Source organism: Fringilla coelebs (genome assembly GCF_963513975.1).
Source record: "Fringilla coelebs genome assembly, chromosome: 1".
Lineage (NCBI taxonomy): Eukaryota > Metazoa > Chordata > Aves > Passeriformes > Fringillidae > Fringilla > Fringilla coelebs.
In genome coordinates this window covers 128,177,662-128,202,267 of record NC_140028.1, presented here as the reverse complement: position 1 = coordinate 128,202,267, position 24,606 = coordinate 128,177,662, and the positions used below count along the sequence as shown (strand labels likewise).

General features: G+C 42.5%; 1 protein-coding gene across 1 annotated transcript; it reads right to left on the bottom strand.

Moving 5' to 3' along the window:
- Positions 1-16,891: 16,891 nt before the first annotated feature.
- SEM1 (SEM1 26S proteasome subunit) lies at positions 16,892-23,012 on the bottom strand. The gene is made up of 3 exons (XM_084213700.1): positions 22,849-23,012; positions 18,984-19,077; positions 16,892-17,084 (listed from the first exon to the last, which is right to left on the bottom strand). Exons 1-3 carry the CDS (start codon positions 22,922-22,924, stop codon positions 17,042-17,044), a joined length of 213 nt encoding a protein of 70 aa, XP_084069826.1. The 5' UTR covers positions 22,925-23,012; the 3' UTR covers positions 16,892-17,041.
- Between the last annotated feature and the right edge of the window lie 1,594 nt (positions 23,013-24,606).

Here is a 24,606-nt window from a genome sequence, read left to right as displayed (position 1 = left end):
GCAAGAGAGAAGCTCTGGTTAGAGCACGGTGCTGATAGCACTGAGGCCATGGTTTCAATGCCTGTATGGGCCATTCACTTAAGAGCCAGACTTCATTATCTCTGTGAGTCTCTTTCAACTCAGAATAATCTGTGATCTGTGACTTTTTTTGTGCAGGTTTATGGCTCAGACAGGAAATAGAGGCAGCAATTCATATGCCCTTAGGAAGAAATGCCCTTCTGGCAATGATGTATCTATCTAGACTCCCATGGCTGCACATGGGAATTGTCAGGGGGGGAAGGTTACAAGCTTTCTGCATAGTAAAATATGCTGACCCCATTTTCTATTTACATGGGACTAGCAAAGGGAGGACTGGTGAGTGGGGTGAAGGGGGCTCTCGGGAAATAGAAAACAGCAGGAGAGCTGGATTTTCTTTGCTATGCTATGCAAATAAAGCAAGCAAACATGACTCTGAAACTGAGCTGATAAATCTGATTCTGATTTCCCAAGAAGGCTCCTCTTTCCAACCTGACAATACATATGTGTATTACAGAGGAGACAAACTACTTTCTACAAATGAAAATCTTGCCAATTCATTTTTATTGTTTACCTGACTTCTCACCACCAACATGATTGCTTGAAAATTGAATAATGCTTAGGGACGTGCAAATAAATGCAAATAAAACATGTCAAAACTCTGAAAACTGAGGGATCAGAATTTTTTTTCACATGCAGCAGCCAAGCTGGTGCCACCAGGTTCATTCCATACAGCAGTGGTCAGTAAGAAACACTGCATCGCAAGGAGAAGGAATAACCTTAGTCTTGGCAAACTATGTGCCTGTAAGAGGAGCAATATTTGGATTCAGCCATGCTGGAAGCTTGCCACAGCTCAGGGAAAATGTGTGTGAAATGGCTGGAATCAAAAAAGAGCCTTTAATGAACCTCGGCTTTTCAACACATGTTTTTGGCTTTGGAGCTGAGTAACTTTACTGACTCTGAAGAACATACATAATCATTTTGACACAGAGGGAGCAGACAGAGAAATTACCATAACTGCAGGCAAATATTTGCTATTTCTAAGCAGCTGGCTGTGAACTTTTCCTGAGATGCTGGAAACTGATCTGGGAGATGTTGTCTGCATGTTGCAGACCTGTGTTGTTGCTCGCTCAGTACACCGGGAACAAAAGTCCTGTTGACTTTCCAGCTGCAGTGCTGGAGATTCCTGCATTGCCACAAAACATCCTCACATTCACAAAGAGCACATCATCATCATCATCATCATCATCATCATTGTTTCTCACTTAGCTGCTGCATTTGCTGGCAATTACTCAGTACTGGTAGATCAGTAATGGTTTTTTAATTTCCAGGTGTCTTTTAACATCATTGAAATATTCCTTATTCAGTTCAGGACTATTCCTTAGTCCTTCCATCTAATCCACCTCCTCTGGGCTGAAGGCTTTTAATCTGTGCAGCAGCACCTTCTGACACTGCAGCACTCCTGATTCACAGGACAGCACTGAGCAGGTGACTCAATGCACATCTGTGACTTCCCTTCCAGCCCGGGGACCCTGCTGCTGCCCCAGCTGCAGATGTCAGTTTTCCACCAGTTCTGGCTCTCTCGGTGTCATCACAGCCACTGCCCCCGGGGAACAATGGCCTGAAGGCTGGGGATGCTGGCAGTCCCAGCCTGGACTCCTGCTGCAGCAGGGCCCGTGGCAGCAGCTCCTCCTGGCAGGGGTGGGCTCAGCAGCACGGGAGGCGCCGGGACACGCAGGCGGTGACGAGCCTGTCTCGGTGGAAGATGTGTTGTTCTGCTGCCAAATGTTCTGTCTGCGACCGTGCCAGCAGAGAGCTTGGAGTGATTCAACTGCCTCTGAGCACGCTTCACTCTAAAGGTGTTTGTGTGATTTTGGTTGTTTGGCAAACACCACAGAGACCTACCCTCAGAAGCAGCTGTTGTATATTTGAGGTCATGTTAGAGAGAAGTGAACAACTAAAATAAAAGACACCTAAAGTTTAATCTTAGTTTTTGATTCTCATGTGGCAAGCTTTTAATTTCCACTTGCCTTTTCTCTCCTTAGTTTACTCTGGCATCAACAGCAGAAATGCCAAACATCACAAGACAAATTGTTCTCCTGGTAGTTCAAGCCCAGAGGGCAGGACAAAGTGCTGGAAATATGGCAAGGAAGTCTGCACTATGTCATATCCACAAATTAGGCATCCCCCATTCAAAAGACTTCTTTCTTTCTGGCATAAAATTTTCCTATTTTTTAGCATCAGTTGTTGCTGACTACAAGTTTTGACCTGGTTCCAACGCATCAAGAAAAACCACATGATCCTTTATACCCAGCTCCAAGGTAATCTGCATCACATACAAATCAACTGCAAATTAGAAAAATATTGGTGTGGAACCATTAATTATTTTGTGGAAAATTTTGTTTGATTTGAACAATTTAAAGGGCATAGGGATAATTTAGATGTTCTTAGGAATCATTGGTATTTAGGAACATTACCTAATGCAAAGTAGCCCCAGGTTTCTGAGTTCTTAATCGGGATGAGAAAACATGGTTCTTTCTCAGAAAGGTTATAAGCACAATTGTTAACAATGATAAAGCATCAATATTCTTTGGAAGAATGCAGTATAAATTAAAATGGTGCATATGCTCTGCAGTTACCCATGTTTGTGGGCTAGGTTTCTGCAAACTGTAAGGGCAGCCCTCGGCTCAAATATCAGAAATAAATAATTGTACAGTTTCAGCCCCCCACTGAGCCTAGATTCTCTTGCACAAGGCTTTACTGGGCTTTTCTTCACTCTCCTCTGTAGTTCAGGTTTCATTTGTGTAAATCAGGTTTTCTGTGTGAAAACGTGACTATGGTGCAGACAAATAGACTTTATAGGGAGTGCCCCTTCACCTGTCAGGTTAAATAGCAGTTCTGCTTTATGAAGTACACTCCATAAATGTCTTCACATGTGTAAAAACAATCTCCTGTGTCTATAAAAAACTCTAATGTGACAGAAGACCCAGAGTAAAGAAGGCAGTACCAGTCTTAAGATTAGGAATAATTGAATAGATATTCAGCATTTTTGTTGAATGATACCCAAAGCACCTTATAGTTACAATTGTATTTAGCAAGCAGACCAGAGAAAGCTTTAGTCTTTCAAAATAATTTAAATGGAAATTATTTCAGTTCTTCAAGAAATTAAAAGCAACAGAAATTAAATTTTTCCCCACTGAGTTTCTGACCTATAAAAAAAGTACATGGTTTTGATAAATAATCATACTAATGCAGAATGTTATATTGTCTTTGAAACTACATGGAATAGACAATATTGTAAGTACTTAGTAAGTACAGCACAGAGGACATATTCTCTGCTCTTCATCTGAAATATGAAAGCTATTTAGTACTTTGTAAAACATGTTAAATGGAGTTTTCTCTCTCTTGGAAATAGCTCTTTTTTCTTCACTCTGTGCAGGTGGAATGTTTGAAAATTGCACAAGACAGGCAATTTTGGAACTTCAACTTGGAGGACCAAATGTTAGCAAATCATTCTGAATGGATCTGAAGTTTAAGGCTGCAATGTTATTCTTTGTGACAGTGGATACATTTTCTTTTTCACCTATTTACATATTCACAGTCAGAAATGCATGGCAGTTATTGTCTAAAAGGGGTCTATTCAGGAAGAAAAGGCAGATAACATTTTTGAAAGCTGTTAGTCCAAGAGTATATATGCACTACAAGGTTTATCATGAAGCTTTAGCCAGGGATGTTTGTAGTGGAAAGCAGAGCTAGACAACTGCAGAGAGCCAAAACAGAAAAAAAAAAAAGTAAAAAAGTCCAGGTCTTCACAGGGGTAAGCTGAGTTCCTGTGGGTCATGATGCAGTAGGAAACCATTTGTCATGTAGAAGTTGAAGTAGTTCAGCTCTGATTCCCAACAGAGAAAGTCCACAATGCATTTACTCAGGAAAGCAATAGCCCATTTTGGTGAGCATGAAACATCCTATCCAGGGGTTTCTTTCTGTCCCTTCTCCATTTCTGTGAAGATCTTAAGCCAGGGAAGGACTTACAGATGTGGTGAGACTACAGTTTGTGCAACTGAGGTTCTATTTTAGGTGGAGGGTTGTGACTGTCATTGCCTCATTCTCACTGGCATTTCTACTCCTAGCTTCCCTACACAACCAGCTCTGCTGCTTTTGGGAAACTCCCTGGTGCTCCTCTGAGTGAAATGTCCATGTATTGCCACAGCAGTGTGAGAAGGGTTGGTCTCCACACCTTGGAGGATCAAGCATGAAACTGTGGATTGTGACTATAAAGTGACAGGACAGGATAAAATTGATTTAGCTATATGGTTGTTTGGGTTTTTAACAGGAGGGGGTTTTTGCTACCAGCAAATTATAGCAATGATGGTAGAAACTGCTTAACCACCCAAGAGCTCTACATCAGCTCTGAATGGCAGCTCACCTAACTCAGCACCCACTGGAGTGTGCTATGGACCCAGTCACCGTCTGGGGACCTCTCCTGTGGATACCACAGTGGCTCAGGATCACACCAGGTACTCAGGATGACAGAGTGATGAGCAATGAAACAGCAATGAAAAGGGTACCTGAACGTTGGGGTCAGCATTTAATCTTAAAAAGGTCAAGGAGTACTTTTGAAGGAGGTAGATGTTGTATTTTCTCGTTACCAGCAGCTTAGATCTTTAACAGAAGGTTAAGGATTACTGCCAGAAACAAATATGGATATCTGTGTGTAGAATTATCTGTGTTTTATCTAGCAGTTCCTTGTCTACCTCAGCTTCTTCTTCCCATCCTGAATGAAGCCAAAGACTGCTCACTCTTCAAAAGTCCCAACCACTCTCTGCAATGACTATATTTAATATCCAGGGCTTATTAAAAAAATTGGTCTACATGAGCTTTGGAAGAAAAGGAATTTGAGCTTGAATGCAAAGCCCAGTCCTGGATAAACCTGGGGTCTCCACTCATACAAAGCCACATCTGCGATAATTGGGGCTAAAAGGGAAGATTTAACCTCTGAGGCTGATGGAGAGCAAAATGATGAAAGGATTTTTTTAGTTGTGAAAAGACGGATCAAGAGTTTTACTAAATCCTGGGTCAGAGGAAAAGTTGAAAATTGCTTCTGCTCTGAATCTGGGACATTTCAGACTGAAGCAGGTGTGCCTCACATCTTGAACATTTCATGTGTGCTCATTTCATACCCTCTCTTTTCCATTCCCATTCCCTTAAATTTTATTTACGTGTTTCTTCCAACAATATGATAGCATAAAACAGCCTAGTTACAAAGCTTCTCTCTAAATGCCTGATTTAAATAAAGCATCCATTAATTTCTGAACCAATAGTGATACAACATAAAGCAGTACATTATTTTTCAGAATCTGGTTCTGCAAACAGTAGACCATTTGACTAAAATATTGCTAATGTACAAATAAAGTCACTCTTGTGCATTAGTGTTTTCAGGCTCAAAGCTTTAATGTGTTATTTTAGAGTACAAATATTTTCCAAGGTGAAAAATATAAATGCTACTATATTTAAGTCCTCACTAAAATGAAGCACAAAAAAAAATAGTGATGAAGGCTTTTCTTCTTTCTAAAGGACTTTAACCAATTTTAACAGAACATCCTTAATATCCACCTAGAATATTATGTGTATAGTAGGTTGCTATTCTGTAATTGGTTTGGCTGATTACAATGATTACAGTAAGTTGGCACAATAGTAGAGCTACCTGGAGAAAGTACTTCACACAGAAATCTGCTCACTGAAGACCATATTGCATGTTTGGAGGTCAGAAATTCCGATTTACAAGAATGACAGCTTTTTAACTTTGCTTACATTTCTTTCAAAAATAAAACTATGTTCCAAGTGCTTCTTAAAATAAAATTACAAAACCTTTTCCTATGGACCGAGATAATTCATTTTGCCAAACTTTAAGAGATAGTGTTATCTCTTTTGTGGGCTAATCCAAGAAAGGTTATTTCAAAACACATTAAAGAAGTAATGGTTAGCTCTCAGTGTGTGAAATGGGAAGTGTTTAACACCACTGGACTTGCCTGTGATCTGGATAGCACATTTGCTGTGATCCCCTTTGCTGGAGCTGCACTCTCCCAAATAAAATGCTGGCTGCACGTTGGCAGGCGCTACCGGGAGGAAGGAGTTCACAAGAGCTCACACCAGCCACGCCTGCCCCCTGTGTGAGGGGCAAACCTGGGCACCTCTGCACTCAGACTTCTTTTTAACACACAGATGAAGCAAAGAAGAAAGTAACATCACGCAGCATCACTTCTCAAACACGTCCCCCTCTGGCACCAAGGGCAGCTTGCTCATGGATGGTGAAGCTGCCATGAAAGCCCCAGCATCCTCCCAGCAGGGATCCCTCTGGGTGTGAGTGCCTTGCACCCCTCTTTAAGGACTGAAGGGCTCCCCACTGTGCCCCTGGGTGCAGGTCACCAGGGGCTTTCTGTTGGCAAGAGCGAGAAACACGCTCACTGTGGGGAGGATTAAGTTGTTTTTAGCAAGCAATGACTACCCTTCATGTTTTCTGAGAGGAAATGAATCTCCAATTAATTATGACACTTGATTAGGTTACTTAAATTGCTGAATTTCTAGCAAAATCAGCAGTGCCAGCTCCCCAACACCTTATGTGTGATTTGATGGCCCTTATAGTAATGCAGCTCTGCACACCTCCTGTTTTATGCACATTCACTTTGCTGTTACTCAACTTCCACCTCATCACTGGGTGTGTGAATTTCCACCTTGTGACTTCACAATCTTTCTGAGCATTGCTCTGGTGATCCCCCAGTGATTTTTGGGCAGATTTTATTTCCTTGAAATGCTAATGCATTCCTGATGAAAATAAACAGAGGCCTGTGACTATAATATTGCCTTTGGTCAGTTTTATGTCAATTGAAACAGAAATGCAACTTCAAAGCCCTTGAAGGAATGGGTGACTATGCAAGGGAACACTGGCCTCAAATAAGATAAAAGACCACTTTAATGGGAAAGTCTCATGGGAATTTCTTCTGATCATTAATAGCATGCAATTTCCTTATTTTTAAATCGTGACAGTGGTAGTAGGAAAGTGGAATACTGAAAGTGCTGTACTGTTGTCACTGTGCTAACCCTGCTGAGAAGCCAATGTCTGTTCTTCTCCCCGCCTCAATGCCTCCACCAGCCCTGAGGTGGGAGCTGAGGGAAGCCTGCAGCTCCCCTCTACTCCTTGCTGTCCTGGAGCTCTGTGCACCTTCCTCCAACACCCCTTCCCATAATTTCCCGTTTCTGAGCAGGGGATAATTTTCAATCTGCACACTAGAAATGAAAAATCTGTGGGCAATTATGTGTACCATATTCCCTGATGGAAGTGGAAGGGCAGAGTGGAAGATGTGGGGTCTGTGGGATGTGGAACAATGTATGGACCCATCTGGATTGCACTGAGATCAAAGCTCTCCTATGGTCTGAAAGCCTATTAAAAGACAGCTATGGCAACCTGGGCAAGACTGTTTGGGCAGAAGAAAGCAGAAAATGAGGCATCTTTTATGAGAAGGTCCAAATTTCAGATACTTAAGCGTTGAGTGATTCAAAAACAGTGAGAACAATGCTGCTATAAATTCAGCAAACTTTGCCTCATAAAAATGACCAACAGAGTCCTAGACTATGAATTCCTTAAAATAGCAGAAATAGGTGAATAGGTGTTGTGGGATTTAAAAAGAAAGAGGAGGGGGGAGGGGGGGGAGATGAGATTCCATTTATTACAATTTCCTCAACATAAAACCAGGAGCTCATGAAACTCTGCACGACAAGTGACAAACACCTTTCCTGGCAAATCAGTGGTGGCTCTGGCTGCCACTCCTACACCCAGAGCACAGAGCCTCCACCAGTGGGTGGTTGCTAGGGGTGTGGAAGGGGACCTCCACCCACCCAGCTGCTCCCTGCCATTGGATAAGGAGCTGCAGGTATCCCTGCAGGAGAATACAGGGCTCTCCTCTGTGCTTATCCTGATCTCAGATCTGAAAGTAGCTCAAGAAGCTTCATTCCTGCAGACACTCTTGGCTTCAGGAACTAAAGATTTTCTGAAAACCCAATCATTTCTGTACACAGACATTGTGGCTAATGCCACAGGGCGTGCCCAGGTGGGGACATGCAGCAGCTTGCACAACACGGTGTCCTTGGAAAACCAGCAACTATTTCCAACATTTCAAAGCAAGCAAAACCAGAACACCCTCCTGAAGGAGGAGTATCTACCCATGGGAAGGTTTCTCCACACAGGACATCCAACTGGGAGCTTGCCATCACTTTCTAAAACAGGTATGTTGACACAGAGAGGCACAGCCCAGGCCCTGGTGCTGCTCTGCATACCAGGCACTGGTGAAACACAGCACTCAGGCATATGGAGCAGGCACAAGTGCTCATCCTGATGCAACGTGTACCTCCCTGGGAACACTGGATCCTTTGCCTCTGAGGTGGTCACAGCCTGGATTCAATCTTTCCTACCCTCTTCAGTTCAGTGGCTGTTCAGGGTTTTACCTCTTCTGCTCTTTCACATCTCTCTTGCTGTCTCTACAATTATATTTTTCACTTTTCAAACTCATTAAAACAATATTTGACTTACCCCATCCCCTCCCAAACAAATCAATATATTTGTTTTCAAGATTTTCCAGAGGTAGATTATAGAGTTTCAACTTCTTTCATGAACATTGGGAAGTTTCCCCAATCACTTGAAGCTTCAGTAAGAGCAATCAAGAGTGGTGAGGATTAATGGTGCTCACTACAGAGCTGATGCTGAAGTGCCTCAAACGATCACTGTTGCTTGTCACTCACCGTAGCTATAGAAGTCACCAGCTTGCACCATGGAGATATCCACACATGAAGGCAAAAACATTTCTCCACAACCATTTTTCCACTCAAAACAGGATGCCTGTGTCTCCTGCAGCAGCAGTAGTGGCATGTCTCTGAGGGGGAGCTGTGGCTGTAGGGATGCTCCTCCCAGCCAGAGTCTCCTCGCAGCTGACACCTCTGGGCACAGAGTCTCCGCTCTGACCTCTCACAGCTGCTCTTCAGGCATGTGGCACCTGCACTACATTAAGATGGTTTTGTTCTGTGACAGTTTTCTGCTATGTTGGCAATATGCACAATAGTCTTACTGTGGGGAATTTCTCTGGAGTTAGCTCCATGGCTCTTCCTTGACTCCTTTCCTTGCCTTCAAAATCTTTGTGGCAATTGCAAAGCTGAGCACAGCATGACACTCTTCCACCTATTGACTTCAGCAAAAGTGAGGAGGAAGTTCCCTGAGTGCTCTTGCTAATATGACTTCCTAGAGGAAAAATCACTTGTATGTTCTCAGTTCACAGAACTGAAGCCCACAGTATGGTTCCTCCAGGATGGACTCCAACCACTGGACTCCAGCTCCTTGGAAATATTGAATATTTGAGAATTCATACACCTTGCTCAGTTTTGAAACTTTATGAGGAATTTGAATCTAGTTAAGACCTTGTATTTAGACATCTGTCTCTGCAGCCTTCTGAAGGAGGAGGGAAAGGAAACCCATAGCCTCTCCACACAGAAAGACCCAGCAGTCCAGTGAGGCCTGGGGAACAGCTCCAAATGCACCCCAAACAGCCTGTGGGGATTCCTTGGGTCCATGGCTGCAAGGTAATTTTTGCCCCATGTTCTCAGGCTCCAGGTTCTGATCTCACATCAGTGTGAAATTGACAAACACCCTGGGACATCAAGGAAGCAAAACCGGGATGAGACAAAGACCTAGGAAGCAAACTGCCTGATTTAGTGCTTTCTGTCATGGAAGAGGTTAGAGATAGCACAGCATGAACTCATGTCACACACCATTAACACACAGCAAAAATCACTGCAGTGCTGAGCAGAAGGAAAACAGGGAAACTGTGGTGAGGAAATACTGAAACACTCATCTGTCCTTATCCCCTTTAACATATTCATATTTCCATCCTGCCATTCTTGCATTGCATCTCTACCATCTCTCTCTCAGCCATCACAAAGCATCAAGAAGAATCTTGGTTACCAGTTCCATGCTGGGCAGACCACTAAATCTGAGAGTGGTTCAGTTCAGAACCTGCTGCAAAAACATACAACATAGATTTGTCTAACTCGAGCCTCCAGTTTCTCAGCCTTGCTCCACCTTCATAGTGAGGTTAAAAAACCCATCTCCTTATGGGACAATTTTCTTCATACAGCAGCTTGAGAGCTGTGATTAAATCACCATTCAACTGTCTCCTAGATGAAACAAACCAACTGAGTTCCCTATTCCCACACCTTTCAGGTATGCTGCTCTTCAGGCTAGGAAGAGAGCTCATTTCACATCAGCCTTTTCAGTTCAGATGCAGCCTGGATCCAGTCTGTTTTGTCCACAAAGCAGAACCAGTGTCCCTTGCTTCCTCCTAACCTCTTCACTCAGGAGACTCCTCTTCACTTCCTTCTGCCTGGCCCCAAACATCCACTATTTGTGGTCTTTTACCAATGGCCATCACAACCCAGTCCATTCTCTCCTGCAGAGTATCCTGGGCGTTGTTTCAGTCTCGCTGACAGTATCAGGGCAGGAAGGCCATGCTTGATGCTGTGCTTGTAAAAGCACCAGGTATGCCTGTTCTGAAAGAAGGCTACTGCTAAAGGGTGTGTTTTCTCAATAAACAAAACAACCTGCAAGCCCTGGATATCTGCATAACATCAAAGTTATTTTTAAAAAGAACAGCAATTGCTAAATATTCTACAGGAACCACAAAAATAAAGAAGCCTATTTTAAAATGTCATATATATATATATATTTTAAGATGAGTCATGCAGTTTCTGCAGCTCCATCAAGTTCCAATCAAATCTCTACTCATTGGTTTTATCACTCTTGATTACTTTTTTAACTGCTATAATTCCTCTAAGGCTGGCTTACCCCATGCCAGAGCCTCTGTGGTACAGACAGCAAGCACCTACAAAGGGAGCAGACATGCTCAAATGAGGCAAACTTCAGCCTAGAAATGCCTAGAAATGACATCCTGGGAGGGATGGACAGTACCAGGGTAATCTTACCCGTGCTCACAGGCAGTGAAACACCATTGTGCTCTCTCTTCTAATGGACATTGATCATAGAGTAGCAGAGCAAGGAACAGAACCCAGCACACATTTTCATGAAATCCCTTAAATTTCTTAGCAGTTAATACTTCATCTATGAAATATCATGGCAGAGGCTGGGAGAAGATCACATTCCTAGGCTGAAGTTGAGGCTCCCACTGGACAACACACATTTGCTTCCACCTCTGCACAGCCCATTTCTTGTCTGAGGTGCCAGGGATCAGCTGCAGCTGGAACCTGGGCTCTGAAAAGCCTCATCTGGTTGCAGCACTGAGCGCTCAGGAGCTGGGCCCTGCAGATGAGACCCAGAGAACTAAGGTCATACCTGTTGGATAAAATCTGCTTTGCACAGCACCCTCTGGAATTTTAATATGCCCCAGGAAAAGAAAAAAAAGAGAAAATAATCAACCCTAAAAAGCCACTGAAGAAATAGTCTTGAAACGGATCCATTAGAGGTCTTGCCATTTCACACATATAATTTGGAGTGAATTGCCCTTTACGGTGATTCAGCCTGTGATGTGCTCACACACCCTCTCAGTCACTGCTTTCTGTTTAGGAGGGATTTTTACCCTTTCCCATTTTAACCTTCAGAGCAAAAACAGGTGTTTTTTTTATCTTGCTGCCATGGTTTCCTCTTTCCCTCATGTTCTTCTGGGATCCTCCTCCATGGCTAACTGCCAGCCAAAAAGAAAATGTGCTTGGGTCTCGGCTCTGCCAGCTCACCTGCACAGAGGGCACAACAGACAGCTTGGGAAGGGAGAAGGAAAACTAATATCTTAAATACTTCAGAGTAAGATTGATCAAACAATCAAACTCTCCTTCCAGAGCTTACACTTCTTTGTGCATTTCTGGCCTGAACTGGGTATCTTTGGTGTAAGAAAGCAGTACCGAGCTGAGCACAAACAGAATCACTGCACCTTTGTTTTCTGGATGTGCTGTTACCACCCAGCCACCCCACTACTTTTCCTGAGGGAGAAGTGGTTGATAGCATCAGTTTGTTACCCAAGTCTTGAAAAACAGGGCTCAAACATTACTGCCAGCTGGACAGTATCACTGAACAGCCTGGGGACTGGGACAATTCCTTGTGCTGTAGGAATCTGTGTTAGAGGCTTGCATTGTACAGTTCCAGCACATCCCGTTTGGACGCTGCAAAGCAGCACCGCGGGGAAGGGAAACGCAGCCCATCGCCCACCCTCCCCAGCTGCCCTGTCTTGCCCTTTACACCTCACAGACTACCAGCTCCGTCGTGAAGGAAGGGCTCTTATTTTGCCCTTTTAGGAGGGACCCAAGGCAGGTGAGGCGGCTGGAGCATTGGCAGGGCTGGTTTCGCCTCCCGGGTGAGTCACCGGGCTGCCTTGCCTCCATCAGGTGTAGTGTAAATCCAGACCAGCGCCTGTTCCTTTTCATTAAGAGCCTTGAGCTCACTGCAGGAAAGATGAAAAGGGCTGGTCATTATCCATTACATGTGACCCATTCACTTGCTGATGGGCTGGTTTTCATCTCCCTGCCCTGCCTGTAGGCAAGCATCCCCCAATACCCTAATCTGCTTTTTTTGTTCTCCACCATTTATTTTCCTAGGAGCCTTGTCAATAGTGGCTCCATTCCCTTCCCATGCCTCCCAGCGCTGTGGATTCAGAAGCCTTAAAGGGTTCCAGCTCACGGTAACACATTCCAGAAAGTCTGACCGCTTATTATAAAGGCAGTGTAGGAAGGGTTTGAGAAAAGCACGATGTAACAAGAGAGCTGGGTAAATGCAGAGCACACGCAGCCTGGAAACGCTCGAAGGTGAACGGGAAGGGGAGGCGGGGGCATTTGGAAGCCCATTAAATGAGAACTTATCATCCGATTTATGTAAATCACTTCAAACGCCTTCATTTATTAAAAGTATTAAGCTGCATTACTGTTTGCCTTTGGTCCCCTAATTTGGTTGCTAATGTCTAAAGCAACTGTTGAAATTAATTTGAAATTAATGTTCCTATATAATTACTTAATGAATCTCACATTCACTGCCCTTAGCTCGCAGTTGACAAAGGATCTCACCCGCCACATGTAAGAGGTTGGAATACCGACTGTGATTTTAAAACGGTTGCTAAATTATAGTTTGCAAATATTTTACATTTATATCACACACTTCATCTTGAAGGATCTCACTGTGTTTGAAATGTTACATAACATTTATTCTTTAGTAAAATTCCACCACAAAAACTTTCTGGGCATCAATCTTCTTATTTCCCTGCATGCCTTGAAATTAAATCAAATTTAGCTGTATCATTATGCAAACAAAAAATCATACCTGCATTAAAAGATTATTATTAGTGCTGTAAAGTCAGACAGTTAAAAGATAGGAAATGCTGGAACTGAGACTCTGAGCAATATAAGTTCCTTTTCCCATACATATGTCTTCTCATAGTCTTTAAATTTATGATCACATACTTTCTTATATGTACCCCTCCCTCAGGGGACTTATTAGTCCTTGTTAGTGTTCAAGAAAAAACAGGATAAGAAAAAAATAAGGTTCAAGAAAAAGCTAGCAGGGAAAGGCAGCCATTTGTAGAGTCCTTGCCCCATTCCTTACAAAAGCTGCAAAGGTTGTAATGCACGTGCCTCCTTTTCTGGGTGGCTGACTTGGTACCCCATAAATCCTGATTGGCAGACATGCTGAATATGCACAGCAGTAACTGAAGCTAAAGAAACATTTGAACGTGCAGAGCATTTTACATACTACCAAACCCAGTGAAAGATGAGGTCCTGGGGTCTCACACTTAAAATAATCGTGCACTTCAAAAGGGGGAAAACACTTCTCCCACGGACAGTGGAAAATGTATTTATGCAATTGCAAAACAGCCAGACTGCTGTGTTATGGAGACCCATATTTACTCGTTCTCTACAGCACCACGTGGGCATGGTGCATCAGGAAGGGAACGGGACACACTGTGACCCAGCAGCAGAAAATACCTGGGGAAGCTGCTGGTGCTGTTGCACAAGCTAGTAGAGGGAGGCAGACTCCAGGGGGGCAAACAGCAAAGGCTATTCTGAAACAAAAGAGCAGAATTTAAGGCCTTCCAAACAGCCTTCCTTTGGACTGTTCACCATTCTGTGTGCTTACCTGTCACTTTGCATTTGTTAGGTTTGTATGGTTTCTTAAGGATCAAGGCAAAGCACGAGTGCCAAAGATTGGCAATCAGGAATGTTCCAGAGCTTTCCTCCAAATTAGCTGAACAGTGCTTTGCCTCGAGACATCCTCAGCATCTAGGTCACAGCAAGTCCACCCTCCCCACGCTGCAAAACACCCACTCCTTCGTCATGTAGAGAGCTGTAGATGTGTGCCACATAGCCTGGCAGGGCTCAGAGTAAGGATATTGGCCAAGAGTTCCACAGCTTGGCTGAGGGATGGGCTAGTGAAGAGGATAGGTCCCCAAACACAGGACAACATCAACCTAGATCTCCTTCCTCCAACAGGGAACAGAGACTACCCAGCAGCCCACACCCAGCCATCGCCACGCACACACCTCCATGTGCTGTCCTACTTTCTCGACTAGGAAGTCCAACCTCTCCTCCGCTCAGATTTTTGCCAAACCTCCCTCTCTTCAACACGTTCCCACCCTTGACAGGCTGCAGATCTTCCTTCCGAAATCTTTGTCTTCTCTCAGTGGGTCCTCCCTCACAAGCCCAAAGTATTCCTGTCTCCCTCACTTCATGCATTCCTCAGCTAACAGGGATCATTACAACACCTCCAGGAACAACTGCCAAAGGAAACCTCTCCCAGCAAGGCCAATCTAAAAAGCTCAAGTCTACAAGCACACAGGAATACTAGTTCCTTTTAAAGGTGAATGGCAGGTACATTAGGGTGAATTATACTGAGACATCCTGGCCAACCACCTCAACATCCTTCTTGAACACCAAAGCTGTCAAAAGTGAACCAAAATGGGCAAAAAGTCCCTAGTTTGTCTCAAAGACAGCACTATAAGACCATATCATGAAACTGACCTTCAAAGTAGATTGCTCTCCTTTATTTCCAGCTGGGGGTTTCATACCACAACCCAGCAGCTGAAGGCTGATACTGTGAGAGTGCAGAGCCACTATCTCAGCCTAGGCTTCTATTCCAGTTCTGCTTTTGTAAAAAAGAGGGAAAGATAAAGATACTAATACAAGTGAGGCTCAACAAAAACAAAGCCTTCTTGAGGCAAAGATGCTTTTCCATCTCCATGGCTTCTTCCTGCTGCTTGCAATCGCTGGGACAAGGCTGCTTTCATCAGGTTTCCAGAGTCCTGTAATGGAAAGCAGCTGTCCCTATCCAGATTGCACCAGCCATCTCCACAGTTATTTTGTCTTCTTCTTTTGGGCAGTTGCATTACTCAACTTCCCAGTACTGCTGTGATAATAACACCAGCAGTCCCAGGACATATTTTTCCTAAATTCCCAACACTAACATGACGATGTCTGTATTGTTATTTGCCACTCAATACAGACTTTACATTTGTTATGTGTCAAAATATGAACTCCGGGACTTGTATTCTACTGAAGTGGGCTGCATGACCCACATATCTCAATGTGAACCATTTAAGTGTCAATTTAAGGGCAAGCCTACTTGAAAAGTTGTCCCTTTCTTTTTCCCAAGCCACACAGAGCTGGACAAACTGCCAACATTCAACACCATCTGAGACATTTCGTTTTGCAGAACCATTCTGTTTTGCAGAACCATTCAGATGGCAATGACGTTCTCAGTCTTTACATAGCTCTCTTCAGAAAGCAGCAAGAGTCACAGTGAATCTTGCCTCCACCATTAAAATAGCACTACCCAATAATTTTGGGGAGGGGAAACTTCCTCACATTTTGCATTAATCAATGTCATTATAACATAAGATACTCAGTTACTTAGTTAACAAGGTTAAATAACTGCATGTCCATCAACTAAACCTTTATTCTGAAAGCCAACTTTAATTAACAATTAAGTCTCAGTTTCTCTAAGTGAACAGCTAAAAAGCAAGTAGCTCATTCAAATTCCGTGAGTATGTAACTATAGTTGCCCCTTTATTAACACAACCCTAATTTAATTTGGAGCCATGGCTGCCATCTCCCTCTGTCTTTGCATACACCAGCTTTAACAGGTCCTTTGGGGAGGTTTCAGGGAGGTGGTAATAGGTGTGGTAATTTCCACTTTCTGTTTTCTAGTTCAGAGAGTAATTGAATCCAGTCACTACTGAGATATCTTTCTGGCAAATCTTTGTTGGCCTCCATGAAATGAGTTGGAAGTTTGATTTCTGTTCTCCGCAGGCATGTTTGCGTGATACAGATGAACTGTTGTAACTGGCAAATTGGAGGCAATTTCAGCAGAGATTCCTAGGCTCAAATAAGTGCAAGAACAGAACTTTCACCTCCAGAGAAGTCTCATCTTTAACAGTCCTCAGAAATGACAGGACCAGATTGGAGAGTTTGGATTTCTGCTGTTGCAAGACACTTTGAACTCTGTTTTATTAAACCAGCACTCACATGAAATGACTTCAAAAAAACCCCAAGTCATTATGAAATAAAATGCTGAGGCAAAACAACTTTATCACTCCCTAATACTGCTTTCAATCTCTGCTGCATTTTAATTGGAATACATAAATATTTTATTTCCTGTGACAGCATTCATTAGTCTTCATTCTGGTTACACATGTTTAGCCCCCCAGGATAGCAGCCACTGCAGGAGCATCAGCCACTGACAGACCATTAGTGGCATTCCAGGCAGGTCCGTGAATTCCGCCACACAAGACAATTCAGAACCAAAATACAACGTACCAGGTGAGTAGAGGCTAATGTATGACCAGGCTAAGATTAAAAACTTTATTTTTTATACAAAACAATAATAAATCCAAGCAGATAATGAACTAAGTGTGTCTTCTCATTTTCCATCTTTTCTTCTTTTCTCAATAAAGTCTATCCACAGTTCAGTGTTAAACCACTCCATATTCTGCAAAAGCTATGACGTTTCCATCTTGTATCCATGTTTTTCTAATTCAGCTCTGTAGAGAAGAGAGACCGATATATTGAAACACATACACAATACTGTTAGACATGTGGTTTTTTAAAAAATTAAATATACTACACAATATACAATCATTTTAAATAGCAATGTCATACTGCTTTTTTATTCATACCAATTACCTTAACCTTACTTACTCTGTAATTCTTGAACCCCAGTTTTTTATCTTAAATCACTATAAGTAACTTCTCAGTAAAAAATTCAAATATTTATTTTAATCATAGTTATTGCCCTCTGACCCACCATAAGGCACAAAGTAGCACCATGCACCTGCAACATCTTCAAATTCATCAGAATAACCAAAATATTATCTTATACATATTCTCAAAAATCTTATACATTATTCTCAATATTTCCTTAACTCAGGCAATCTCACTATTCTATTTGACTTAACTGCATGTGCTTCCAAAACAATTGTTTTGGAACAAAACAAAAGGGGTTTGTTTTTTTTTTTTGCTTTTAGAATAGTGCAGTCTGAAATTTTTATTTATGTCTTGGTGCAATACACCTTGCAGCGAACAATTCTGAGGGAAACGATTGCTTTGTTGTCCTTAGTTGTGGCCAGGACAGCAAGTCAGGAACTACAACTTATCACTCCTGCCCTGCCACCCCTTTGCTTCTCACCTGCCTCTGAACACACCAGCCAGGATGAATCCTGTTTTATCTTAGCACACATGTATCTAGGTACAGAAGTACAAGTCTTTAAAAATATTTTGGGTTAGTTTGCACATTTGGTAGTAGGACTTCAAAAGTGGAGGACTGCAGCACTTGCTTTCTAGAGATGGAAGAAACACACTACAACCAGGCAACACTGCATACCACTATATGGTCACCAATACTGCAGGCTGCAACTAAGGCCAGCTGCACAAAATTTGTCTAGATCAACTGTGTCTATCAAGAATTGTACTATTTCTTGAAAGTCTGTCTCATTACATGTTTTCCAATATTACCATTTAACTGCCTCTGAACCACATATGAAAAAACTATGCCAACAATTTTTTATGCAGAAGACACAAAAATAATTGCTTTCCCTGGAGTACAAGGGAGATCAACCTAGGAACTGTTTAAGCAGGCTGTATTACAGACAGTTTGCTCCTCATGCAACATACTGAGGGATTAATTATAAAATCTGGCTTTGTTCTGAATGCTTGAAACAATTTAAGTTATAATTATGCGTCAGTAAAGGATTACTGAAACTACAAGTGACAAAGAGGATTAAGCAACTGGTTTAGAGGTACACAAATTGCTATCACTTTTTTTTTAAAGCATGTAATTAACAATTACTTTGCTGTTGTTGCTCATAAACAGTATTTTCATCACATAGGAAAGAACCTTAATGCTAATAGAGATCACTAATCTCCAGAAAATTTGCCCATTTGGACAAAGAACAGCAGTGCTGTTTTAAAGTACAGACATAAAAACTGTAACATGCTTTGCACATGACATAGCACAAAGGGATAATCTTGGATGCCTTGCCATTAATCTTGGCAGTACAGAACTTTCACACACACACAGAAAAGTCATTAGAAAAGGATCCACTCATGTTAAATTGACAAAGTGTCAACTATATATCAACTTTCCATGATCTTTGCATTGTTTGCGTAACAGAGCAAAATTCTGTCACCACAATGTCCCAAGGCATTTTTAGTAGAATGATTAAAGATGAAACGCTGATCAGTACTTCAGAGTCTTGTAATCCCTAAGTCTGGTTCTAAAAGGCTTTAAATAGAAAAGCAAAAAGTAAAGCTTTCATTTATTTCCATTTTCAGAACTTTATTTTTTTAAAGTAAGCAGATATCAAACTTTCAGATATTAACTAATCAACCCCATTTAAAGTATTTTACCCATCTTCTAGAAGAGAAAGTTTAAATAAAATTACCTTAACTGATTGGAAAAATCATCTTCTACATTGTCATCATCCCAGTTGTCTTCCCAGACATGTGCATCTTCATCTTCATCTAAACCAGTCCAATCTGAAGACAGAAAAGAGGTCTAAATACTGTATGCTGCACTGCTTTGGTATCATGTCTTACTGACTGATTAGCTCAGCCACAGGGAAAGGCAGACTTCTGGTAAATTTAACAGAGAAGCCTGGATCACATTCAAGTGTTTATGAGTCAGATCTAAAACACAACTCAAAATTTCTGTAATTACAACAAAAAGGAAACTTGGTGAAAAAAAAATCATTACACACACGTCATGGCTTGCAAGATTAAACATTCCTATGAGATATTTTGCATACCTATGGATAAACTATAGCATCATCCTTCCAGATTTATATTTAAACACCTTTTTCAGATTAAAAAAGTAAATATGTATCAGATGCTTTTGCCAAAACACAGACACATTCTCTGTTCCCTCAAATCAGATGCAGTCAGTCTATGGACAAACGACAAAAAAACTGTGATGCAGAAGCAAAGGCAAATTGAGAGAAGCATCTGCAAACAGCACTTGATACCTCAAAATCAGCTATTTCTGGGTTTGCAAAACAGCAAAGGCTGTCTTGCCTTTGAAGGGAAACACTTCATGTCCATTTACTAAATTTATTTATATCTTTCCTATAATAAAAGTAATCTGGCACATCACCCTTGACAAATTACTCATTACACATTTAATACTTCATTATTAGAAAAAAATTAAAATCAAACAAATTAGTTCAGAAAAATAATGAAAATTAAAGGCTCAGAATCACTCTGAAAACATAAGTTAGCTGATTTTTTTTAAGTTTCTCAGTTGATTCCTACTGAAAGACACACAGTTTTCAAATGTTAAAAAAACAGAAGCCCCCTAATTTTGACACTTGCAACTTTTTATTTCTCAAAATCTATTACTGTATTTAAAGAGATAACACTGTTCCTCCCCTTTCATTCCAGTAAGCTATGTGCTGCCCATGCACAAAAAGCTTTGAGGACAAAGACCTAAAGTAACATTAAACACTGATGGAGGTATGGGGGGATCAGGGGAGAAAGTCAGTGGGGTAAAACATCAGAAACTAATTCACTGTGAACAGCTAACTTTCTAAGAATGAAGCCTGGTCTTTGCATTTTCTCCTCCTTTTTCTAACACTGACAGGCAACAAAATTAATATTTGAGATTCACCAGGACAGGAAAATCCATTTGTCACTGATTAAAGACACACGTGTGGAAGGCATTACAATTAAATTTCCCTACTCAAATATATTATATAATGGGAAAAGATGAAGGGGTATAGAAATTGTGCTGTGAGAGCAAAAGGAAAAAAAATGGGAAGAAAAGGTGAAGAAAAAATGTTGTATATAAAAATCAATTATCTGGATTTAGTTGTATTGCTAGGTCCTCAAAGGGAAGGGCTTATCCTTTACAACTACCTGCAATAAGCTTTGCCCTTGTCAATTTATATTCCACTGATTTTTTCTGTCAAAAAAGAAACAACTTTACTGATTAACTGGACTTTGAAGAGAGAAAAAACAAAGCTCAAACCACTTAAAATTAGCACAAAGTCAAACTTTTCTATCTACAAACATATAAGTAGCTCAGACAGAACTACAAACTTGAAAAAAAATCTCCCAGTAACTCATATCCAGCACAACAAACAGCAGCTTCAGTCATAGAAGATCAGCAGGGCAGACTGCAAGAAGATGCTCTAAATCACACTGAGTAAAGAGGAGTCAGAAAGGCCCATCTCATCTTCCTTGCTGGGGTGGAGAGAGAAAGTAAAGCCTAAATTACATTCTCATCCCCACAGGACAAGATTCTGCAGCAGCTGTATATTGAAACTACTACCCCAGAATTGTATAATACAGTTATTACTCCCTGCTACATTAAATGCCTGTGACTAAACAAAAGTAAAAAAGGTAGAGCATTATCTGGGATTGAAAGTATTAAGATCACTTAAGTGTCCACTACCATTAAGTATTACTAATATACACCAAAATTATAAACTTGTCATGGCTGAACTCCTTAAAAATATATTTTTATAGGCTGATCACTGATTGTTTTATTTTGTACTTGGGAAACAAAAAACAATTTTTAGGATTTTAGGGTTCTTTATACCCTGCTCTATCACTTTACATTTTTATATTCTGAAATGCACTGTACAAAAGATTCGTGACTCATTCACATTATTTTCATCTACTATAGTATACTTCTGCTATACTTCAAAGTATCCTATAAATATTGGGCACGTCTGGTTTTGATACATAACTTGTTTTCATAATTGTTTAAGTTAATTTTTAGGTTGGAATAAACCCCAAAAGTCTGTGTTTTCATCCCTTAACACAGATTTGCATTATCTAATTTCCTTTGGATTAAAACTGGGTAATAGAACACAATAGGTTCTCCTATTGCCAGAAAGTGGTGTTTTAATTCGAAAGAACAACAATTTGGAATGGGTTTGAGCCCAGTTATCACAATTCTTACCTAAATACTGGAGATAACAGACAAAGTGGTCTGAACACTCAACATCTCAAAACTATGACCTCACGTGAGGATTCAAACGTTTTGAACGTTCTTATTTTCTGCAAGAAACAACATCTAGAAGCCTGATGATGGTCACTTTTTAATAAGTCTCTGTTCCACCCAGAAAGCCTGCACAGTACTTTGCTTTAGCACTACAGCTAGAGTCAAGCAAAACTAATTTCGCCTTCTGTAACAGCAAGTCAGGGCTCTGCCCAATCCAAGGTCCAGAAGCTCCAGGGACTTCCCCTACTGTGAATACTTAATTTACATTAAATAAGATAAACTCTTTTTTTCTTTTTAGGAAACACTTAGGAAAAAGAAAGTATGGTCTTGTAAATTTATTTCAGCTAAAATGCTAACTATGTCATGAACTTTATCAGTACCCACAAAAACACCAATTTTAGCAGAACTAAAGGGTTCAGAAGACCTAAGGCATGTAAGGCCATAGAAAAACCACATGCAATAAAGACATTAGAGGAAAAAAAAAAATCCTGACATTACATTCATCATGATATATATAATTTCTCATAATCCACAACCTGAGACAGAATTAAGGACATAAAAAGTAAACGTGCCCTAATAGGGATGTTTCCAAGACTATCTCTGTGAAGGGACTCACAAAGTTAATTGAATTTAAATTCCTTATAAAGTATATTTGTACCTATTAAAAGCCAACCAGCATATACATATCCGTGTTTCAATAGATAAAGAAACTAAGAGTAACTACAGAGCGCAGTATTTCATTTTCACATTTTTTTCCACCTTACGCTCAGTTTCCGGCCCTCGTACCTCCTCTGCCCTGCGATTCTCATCTCCAGTGTCAAAAAGCAGTAAACTTCTCCGGCACTTGTTCCCACCAGCCCTCTCGCACAATGACACAGCACTTGCAGCGCGATGTGCCCAGCGCCGCGACACCGCCACAGAGCCGGGCACGATCGAGCGCGATCGCGGTCTGACGGCGCTGCAGCCCCTGCCCGGGCGGGGGCTGCACAGGGACCCGCGGGCACCGGGGAAGCTTCCGTGGGGCTCAGCCGGGCCCTGCGGTGCGGCAGCACGGCGCTGCCCCGCGGAATGGCCGCGGGGACCCGCGGGCAGGGCCGGCGCACACGGCACCCCAGCCCCGCCGCCGCCGGTCCCACCGCCGCGGGTCCCACGCCCGCGGGTCCCACGCCCGCGGGTCCCACGCCCGCCGCGTCCTGCCCGCCGCGTCCTGCCCGCCCCGGTCGGCCCAGGCCGCGGCGGTCCCGCCTGCAGGCCGCGGCCTGTCGCATCCTGGCTTCCCGTCCCGTGCCGCCCCCGCCCGGCACCTTCAGCCGGGAACTCCTCAAACTCGTCGTCCTCCTCCAGGAGCCCCAGGTCCACCGGCTGCTTCTTCTCCGACATGCTGGGCCCGCACCGCGCCCCGCCGCCCCGAGCCTGCTGAGATCCCGCGGCCGCCGCCGCGCCTGCGCCGCTGCCGGGCCCGGCTCCGGCCCGCGCCTGCGCCCTGCGGATGGCGGCTCTGCCAGCCCCGCCCGCCGCTCCGGCCCGGCGCGGCCCGAGCCGGGGCTGAGGTACCGCCGCGGGAGCTGCTGCTGCTCGTCCCGCTCCTCCCGGCAGTGCTGCGGGGAGAGCCAGCTCCTTCTCTGCAACAGCAGGCCAAGCTTCACAGGCCGCTGCCGCTACTGAGCGCCTCTGTTTTCTACATTCTTTCATTATTCGTTTGAATGCAGGCAAAACCTGTGGAGTATCAGCCTTCAGTCCTTAATCTCCATGTCATGGTGTTGGGGTTTTTTCCCCTTCTGGTTTATAAATGTAGTGTTTCCATCCGCCAGGAGAGGTTTAGGTTGCACATTAGGAAGGATTCATTGGGAGAAGGAGTGATGAGACCTGTGAGCAGGCTGCCTTCCATGGAGGTGCTCAGGGAAAGCCTGGCCGTGGCACGAAGTGCCGTGGTGTTGGGCCATAGTGTGGACTCAATGATCTCAGAAGTCTTTTTCGACTGAATTGATTCTATGATTCAGTGAAAACTTAAAACTAATTTGCTCTGTTCTAAATTCCTTGTCCGTCGCATCACAGAAACAAGCAAGCAGCTTGAAAGAGAGAGTTTTACTAAGCTGTTCACTAAGGCTATTACATGAAAAGTAGAAATGCTACGGGTTTTTATTATTCCCAAGTGTGTTCATTTCACTTAAATCTAAATTCTGTTGATGATTTCAACAAAGGCAAAGTTCAGCATTACTAGCCTGAACAAGTTTGTGTGCATGGCAGCACCAGTGGCTTCTCTCCCAGCAATCACCTTGCAACAATCCTGCCAGTTTGGTGGAGGAGCTGGGATGTTTTCCCTTGCTCTGTGAGAACCTGATTCACAAGGCAATGACTTGCACAGCTGGGTTATACTGTATCCTAGATTTAAAGTCAGGGAAACAACAAACCACTGGTGTGGGAATTCATGTATCATTGAGTTCCAACCCAGCATAAGCGTGTTCTGGCATACAGCCACAGGGAAGGCGAGGTGGGAAATGAGCCCTTCTGCCAGGTGAAAGGTCTAATCAAGTGGTCACGTTTTAGTTTTTTGTGACAGAAGGACTGACTGACAGTGATGACTATGAAATTACAAAAACTCTGGTTTAATAAAGCAGTATGTGAAATCTAGTTGTAATTTAGCTGGGATTTTCAGCAAGCCATGCATTTTGGAATAATAGATATATTGCTGTAAGAGAGTACAAGATAAAGTCATAAAGTGGATAGGGGTTTGTCATATCAAAAGCTTGCACCCATCCATGATCATTCAGTTACTAAGGCTCATATTCAAACCCTCTAGTTTTTGCCTAACCTAGAACTTGACTTAACTATGAAGTCTGGATTACACCTGGGAATAACAAAATACTCAGTTGCACTTAGATTATCCAAGAAAGAATGTAACTTGGAAACTCCTATGGACAAGTAGCTTCAGGTATCCCTGAAGCAGGAAGCAGCCTGAACTTGTTTCATAGTGTTTCCCTATATATCTGTTGTAGAGGAAAGATGCAAGAGTCCTTTCCACCCTTTCTGTGCCAAGCTGCTGGTTAGGAACTGCCCATGAA